The sequence below is a fragment of the Chiloscyllium plagiosum genome, chromosome 3 (genome assembly GCF_004010195.1).
Source record: "Chiloscyllium plagiosum isolate BGI_BamShark_2017 chromosome 3, ASM401019v2, whole genome shotgun sequence".
NCBI classification, from domain to species: domain Eukaryota; kingdom Metazoa; phylum Chordata; class Chondrichthyes; order Orectolobiformes; family Hemiscylliidae; genus Chiloscyllium; species Chiloscyllium plagiosum.
This window is the reverse complement of record NC_057712.1, coordinates 39,233,950-39,241,619: the sequence shown is the minus strand read 5'-3', so window position 1 is coordinate 39,241,619 and position 7,670 is coordinate 39,233,950. Positions and strand designations below refer to the sequence as shown.

The window sequence follows — 7,670 nt, the reverse complement described above, 5'->3', positions numbered from 1 at the left end:
TGAGGGGTGACCTTATAGAGGTTTACAAAATTATGAGGGACATGGATAGGATAAATAGGCAAAGTATTTTCCCTGGGGTCGGGGAGTCCAGAACTAGAGGGCATAGGTTTAGGGTGAGTGGGGAAAGATATAAAAGAGACCTAAGGGGTAACCTTTTCACGCAGAGGGTGGTACGTGCATGGAATGAGCTGCCAGAGGATGTGGTGCAGTCTGGTACAATTGCAACATTTAAGAGGCATCTGGATGGGTATATGAATAGGAAGGGTTTGGAGGGATATGGGCAGGGTGCTGGCAGTTGAGACTAGATTGGGTTGGGATATCTGGTCGGCATGGACAGGTTGGACCGAAGGGTCTGTTTCCATGCTATACATCTCTGTGACTCTATTTACTTCGACATGATGGCCATGTGCACATCAATAAATGTCGCCCTAGCCAAAGAAAAACTGGCCTTACCACTCGATGAGCTGAGGACACAAACACCTGACAGCACCAACTCCATTGGCAGTCTGCCAATTCCTAAACAGCAGACCTAAACAAGACGACTGAACATGCCCAGAGATTCTAGCCACCTTACCATGCTTTAAAGATATCTCTGAGATGACAACCAGACTATTCGGCCCCAAGGCATCATGGAAGCCCACAAACCTACCACCATACTGAAACAGCTCCTGATGAATTTAAAGGACCCCATACCAACAACCAGCAGAACGAGCGTCATATACAAAATACCCGACAAGAACTGCAACAAACATTGCATTGGACAGCCAGGCAGGAAACTAGCCACCAGGATACATGAGCACTAACTCACCACCAAAAGACATGACCAAGTATTGCTAGTATCCATACACACAGACAAAGAGGGACACCAGTTTAACTGGGACAATTAATCCATCCTGGGGCAGGCTGAACAAAGACATGCCCAGGAATTCCTAGAGGCCAGAACTCAATTAACAAACATTGATTTGGATCCCGTTTACCAATCTCTCAGAAAAAGAACCGGAAGTGATGTCACCCACCACAACAGACCCAAGACACATAAATAGCAATTGGGACAGAACACCAGTGCTTCATCGGAGGTTTATTGATGATGTTACCTAGCATAGTGACGAAACGTCTGAGAACAAATCGACCAGCTCAGCGAGCAAATTTACAATCTTCACTGAAGTGCCTGTCCTTTGGTTCCAGGAATTTGTTTGTTTGCAAAAATTACAACGAACGTATTGATGGTAATGACCATAGAAGTAGCGGAAAGATTACACGCTGCTATTTGTTGCTGAAATAAGCAAGTTCATAAAGTTTCACTTCACACTGGGGACACTGCTTCAACTACATTGAACCATCTCTTCACATTACCAACTCCCAGACCATGTGTTTCTGAATCACTTAAATTTATTTGCCAGCCAAATCCAGGCCGTCTGTGTAGCCTGCTGCACTGCCATCTCCTTTGTTAATATATCATCTGCCCATAGCCCATGACCCTTTCCTCGATTACTTTCCCAAACCCATTCTTTCAAAGAGACCCCTATCCTGCAGCCACAAATGTCTCTACTCAGCAACTGATCATTCAGAGACAGGAGTGTGATGCCTGGATACATATCCTTGCAGGTAATACCAAACCCTAACCCCTCCATTCCTTACTTTTGAAGATTGCTCATTAACTGTTTCATAATCATCTGTCTTCATTGTATGAGAACCATCTCTGCAAGGTAGTCCATTCAGTGGCCAGCTACCTTGCTCTCCTGCCATTGTCTAAGTTATGTTGGCATTTAATTCAGTGTTAAATTGGAAATGAAGATGGTTGTTGCAAGTGTTAGTCTTGTTCTAGAAGTGTTAGCGTTGAGGTTAAGTCACAGGCAGTCAGGGTAGAAATTTTCCATGTGCAGACCTTCTTTTATCCCTCTTTAGATAACGAGCAGTGCCAGAATATATTGGAGGATTAGAAATATTGCCCTTGCTTGAATGTGAGGAGAAGAGTAAACCCGGCAATTAGATGCCAGTCATTTTAATAATAGTAGTGGCAAAGCATTGATTTTGTTTTGTTTAAATAGCTACCTTTAAAAATGGAGTAATCAAAGGAAAGGCAACATGGAGCAAACCATACTTGACTAACTTGATTCATGTATTTTACAGCAAACATGGAGGATAGCTGATACCACAGCTGTTGAGTATGTGATGTTCAAAATGATTTTAGTAAAGTACACCTATTTACTTGTCACCAGTATGTATACAAAATTGCCTCAGCAATTAAAAACATAATAAATTGGACTTTAATCGCCAGACTGGAGAGAATTATTTTATATATATATATAGGAGTTATTTTTCATTTATATATTATATAAATAAATAAATAAAAAACCCTCCAGGCCACTGGAAATTCTGAAATACACTAATCGCTTGGGCTTAGTTTTGCAGGCATAATTTCAAAATGTATAGATGGCACAATTCAATGAGGAAAGTAATAGATTTCAAGAGGACATAGACAGGATGGTAAAATGGGCAGACAAATGACAGGTTCCGCCTTTCTGTACGTTCATAGCTGATCTTTGACCTGAATTAATTTTTGTGCCCTAGCTCCATATTCCTCACTTGATGTTGGAATCCAAAAAAAAATCTTTGAATGCATTCACTCACTGGATCCCACAGCTTACTTGATATATTAATTCCAAAGATCCACAATTCCACAGTCAATGTTGTAGTCCTTTGGTCTATCATGTCCATGTCAGTAAATCCTTATGTGAAGAAATTTCTCCTCATCTCAGCACTGAATGACCAACTTAGTATTACATTGCCTAACTGATAACTTGACAGGGGAATCATTCCCTGCACAGCCCCTCTACACTGTCAAACCTTCCTCAGAATTGTATGATTCAATCTGATGACTTCTCATTCAGCTGAAGTCCAGAAACTATACACTCATTCTGTTCTGTGCTCATTCTAAGAATCATTCTCGTGAACCTCGCTCTACCCCTTCTAAGGCAAGTACATTCATTGTTAAACATGAATACCAAAACCTGTATGCAGTAATCTGGGTGCATCACAAAAGCTCTATACAGTTCTACCAAGATGTCCTAACTCATGTCGTTCCTGTAAGATATAGAAGCAGATGTAGACCTTTAGCCATCCAGTCTGCTCCACCATTCAATAAAATTGTGACTGACCTGATAAACCTTAACTCTGCTTACCTGCCTCCTCCCCATAACCCCTGATTCCTTTACTGATTAAAAATCTGTCTATCTCAGCCTTGATTATACTGAATAAATACCCCAGCCTCAATAGCCCTCTGGGGTAAAGCACACCACAAATTCGCAGCCCTCTGAGAAAAGAAATTCTTCCTAGTCTCTGTCCTAAATGTGTGACCCTTTGTTCTAAGATTATACCTGCTGGTCCTTGATTCTCCCATAAAAATTCTCTTACACTAATCAAATTGGTCTTTCTGCATCTATCCTGTCAAGTGCTCTAAGAATGTTGTATGTTTCATTAAAGTCATCTCTCATTCTTCTATATCCCAACAAATGCAGGCACAATTGACTCAACACTGCCTCATAAACAGTCCCTCCACGCCCTGGTATCAACTAATGAACATTCTCTAGACAGTCTCCAATGCTAACATATCTTTCCTTAGATAAGGAGTCCAAAACTGTACACTGTTCCAGCTGTGGTGTGACTAGTGTCTTATAGAGTTTTAACAAAATCTCCCTAATTTTATACTCTATTCCCTTTGAAATAAAGGCCAGCATTCCATCTGCTGAACTTGAATACAAGCTTTTTGTGAATCATAGGTGAAGACTCTCAAATACCTCTTCTGTAGTTTTCTGTAGTTCTTTCTCCTCTTTTCTTCCTGCCAAAATGCATAATGCCTTTGAATCCTTGAATATCCCCTTGACTAAAAACCATCATAGAATTTATCTTCCCAATTGCTTGGAGCATCCATCTGTTAACTTTGATGCTTTCTGCACAGTTGATTCATCAGAATGTTCCAGGGATGACTGATTACAGTTACATTAATTGAATAATCATGTTAAAATTAATGAAGAGTATAACTAAACACTGTTGCTGGTGACTGAAGGATTGATAGCCAGAAGGTCCTAATTTAAAGTGACTGGCAAAAGAACCAGAGGTCACATGAAGAAAAGTATTTAGAGGGCAACCTCAATTATCCAAATTTCGGATTATCCAAACAAGATCTCAAGGTCCCGATGCTTGGGTAAATTGTCTTATCTGAACATTCAATTGCCCGAACAAAATACTTCCTGCCCATGTCATTCGGATAATCGAGTTTGCCCTGTGTGTGCAGTAAATGGTTAGGTTTTGTATTTACTGCTTAATAGGATAGTAGGTTCACATTCAATTGTCATGTTTCTAAAGAAAATTGGACAGATACTTAAAGAAAAAAAAATCCCAAAGAAATGGGGAAAGAGGGGAAGCCATGACTCTAATTGTTCTCTGAGAGCCCTAGCGTAGACTTGATTGACAAATAACCTCCTGTCCTGTACTATTTTTAAGATTCTATAAGTTGCATGACTGGGGTGGAGCAAAATGTGAATGACTCATTCCAAACCATCATGGAATGAGGAATTGAGACTGTTTGTCAAAAATTGAAAAGCAATTATTTTATAGAACTGATCAGTTTCCATTGTACAGAAAGTCAGGAGAAGAAATAGCTAGCTGATACAGAGCAAGAAGATCTAAACACACACATTGTCTGACAAAAATGGTTTGGGTATAAAACTAAAACTTAGTTTTGAATTCCAGATACTGCCCTGGGGGTCCAGATTCAGACTTTGAATATTCAACTCAATCTTACACAGGGTATGAGGTAAGAAACACGTGTTACCAGCACCTCCGGGCCAACAATTTACCAACAATCCAGGGAGTTTACCAACAATCATCTCCAGGCAATTTACCAACAATCGCCTGGTGTCTTTCAAACTACTTGGTATCAGTAAGTTTGGCATGTATGCACGGATTAGGGAAGGCGTGTGGAGAGGAGTAGGAGTTGGAGCAGGTCGTGGAGATGGTGCAATACACACTTGGGGACAGCGGCAGGGAGGAGGCTTACATGCATACCTTCCTCCCCCCATATCCACTGCCGCTATTACACTCCCTCTTTCAAAATATATAATGTTTATGTGCATGTAAAATCTGAAAAGCTAAAATGATTTATGATTATTACCATGGGCCGAGCTGGTGAATTGTCTGCTAAATCTAATATTCTGTAAGGACTGTTTTTGTTTCCCTTCAAAATAGCCAACCTCTATGAGAGCCATACGTGCAAGATATGACCCCTACTTACAAACAAGACACCGCGTGGAGCAGGTATGTTCAGTTCAAGGTTTGTCATTTGCCTCTGTCAGAGGGATCAAAGTCCGTTCATCTCTCTCTCCCTCTCTTTCTCCACCACATACTTTGCTTGGAGTTATACACAGAACTGTATCCCAAACCTCCCTTCCCCAGATAACCTGTCCAACATTGTCCTGTACTGGGCAAAGGTGGAAGCTGTCAAAATTTTGCAGTAAAAAGTTATGTGCGTGTATGTGCTATTTGGAGACTCACCCCCCAAAAGACAGCAGCAGCAGTCTTGTTGGACGGGAGGGGAGTGTTGGACGGGGGGGGGGCAGTGTTGATCAGGATTGGGAGGCGGGTGGGAGCAGTGTTGGATTGGGTGGGGTGGGGGGGGGTGCTTGTGCGGTGTGCTGCTGCATCATCTCCTGAACAGGGAGCAGACTTAAAAAATCTCCGAGCCCCAGAGGAAAGGCATTTAATCGATTAACCGAATAATCGAGTATCCAAACGAAATGGTGCTCGCTCATTTCGTTTGGATTATCGAGGTTCCTGTGTATTTGAAATTATGGCGCCATCACCCTGTGTTTCATGTGACATTCCATATATGAGAGATGTTAATTTGCAGAGCTTTGACTGTGGTTATAGTTGGAGTGTGTTAATTATGTTTGATATCAAAATCAAGCAGTGAAGCAGCTTTAATTGGTCCCAGCTCTTGAACTGGTGGTCTCATCTCTCTCTGGAAGGGTCTGTCTAGTGATCTTGGCTGCTTTTCAACAGGGAAATGTAAAACAATGATTAAAGTATAAAGTGGAAAAGATTCTTGGTGAAATGACAAGATATGTGTTGGTGACCCACAGCAGCACCTATTTTGGGATAAGGAACTGGGAGGACTTGATCAAAAACCATGGAAATAGGGGCAGGAATAGGGCTTAGACTCTTGAGCTTGCTTTGCTATTTAATAAGATCATATTGATTTCTGACCTCAACTGCATGGTCTTATTTGCAAACCTTGATGCCATTGAGTTAAAAATATATTGATTTCAGCCTAACATATGCAACATTGAGTATCCACAATCCTTTGGTACGAAGAATAACAAATAATCATAAACCTCCAAATGAAGTAACTTTCATTTCAGTCCTGTGTAGCTGACCCCATATCCAGAGACCCTTAGCTTTTCATTCTCCATGCGGGGAATCAACATCCTAATAACTAATTGGTCAAGGTCTCTCAGCAGTAATTATGTCATCTAGATTTTGCATGTTGTGTCGGCGCAATGAGGAGTCATGGAGCAGTGTTGCAGGTTCCAAATGATATTTAGAGGAAATGTGAATGTGAAGCAAAGTTTTAGTACTGTAATTAACAGTAATGTAAACAAGTCACTGCATTCAGGCTTGCCGATGTGATATTTCTACTCTCCACTTTTCCTCCATTTCTCTCGTATTTTAGTTGAAACAGTTGGGACACAGTGTGGACAAGGTTGAGTTCATTGTGATGGGTGGGACTTTTATGGCACTACCAGAAGAATACAGGGATTACTTCATCCGTAACCTGCATGACGCTCTCTCTGGTCACACTTCCAATAATGTGGCAGAGGCTGTCAAGTAAGTAATGAGTTTAAAGATTTTCATTGGATTGATGAAATAGAAAACATCTTGTTTTATTGGACTTCGAGACTGTGATGGATGTGTGTTGCTTGGATCTGTTCCTCTGCTGATTTCATTAGTTGAAATACTGGTTGTAGAATTGCCTCACTCCCAACCTCACATGTACACATGCAGGCACGCACACTCTTACATAGGCACACAGGTGCATGCACGCACACACTTTTCAAGTCTGTTTACTCACGCAATGTTTCGATCATGACGTGTTCAATTCCTGAAAATCACTTGCTATTCCTGCAGTAGCCATTCATTTCCAGCAGAGGGAGGCCCAAATCCTCTCAACTGCTAACTGTCTGTTCAGACACAATGACACAATCTCACAGCTTCTCACATAACATGAACTGTAAATCCTCTTAGCTGCTGATGTCAACTAGCTGACTGGTAGCTAACTTTGAGTCCTTGCATGTACTGGCATTAGTTGTGACATCCACAGTTGTGACATCCTACATTTAGCCGCAAATACAGTGGCTCAATAGTTAGCACTGTTGCCTCAGCGCAAGGGACCTGGGTTCGATTCTAGCCTCGGGCGACTGTCTGTGTGGAGTTTGCACATTCTCCCCCTGTCTGTGTGGTTTCCTCCGGGTGCTAGAGTTTATTCCCACAGTCCAAAGATGTGCAGCTTAGGTGAATTGGCCAGACTAAATTGTCCGTAGTGTTCAGGGATGTGTAGGCTAGGTGAATTAGTCAGGGACAAATGAGGAGTAATAAGGTCGGGGCGAATGGAT

General features: G+C 41.5%; 1 protein-coding gene across 3 annotated transcripts in view; it reads left to right on the top strand.

The window, feature by feature from the left end:
* The window catches only part of elp3 (elongator acetyltransferase complex subunit 3), an 80,742-nt gene that overhangs the window by 13,885 nt on the left and 59,187 nt on the right, over positions 1–7,670 (top strand). For all 3 annotated transcript variants that reach the window (XM_043680465.1, XM_043680446.1, XM_043680455.1), the window contains exons 5-7: positions 4,753–4,816; positions 5,248–5,316; positions 6,731–6,885. In XM_043680465.1, the coding sequence (XP_043536400.1) occupies positions 4,753–4,816; positions 5,248–5,316; positions 6,731–6,885 (288 nt within the window). The remainder of the gene's footprint in view (positions 1–4,752; positions 4,817–5,247; positions 5,317–6,730; positions 6,886–7,670) is intronic.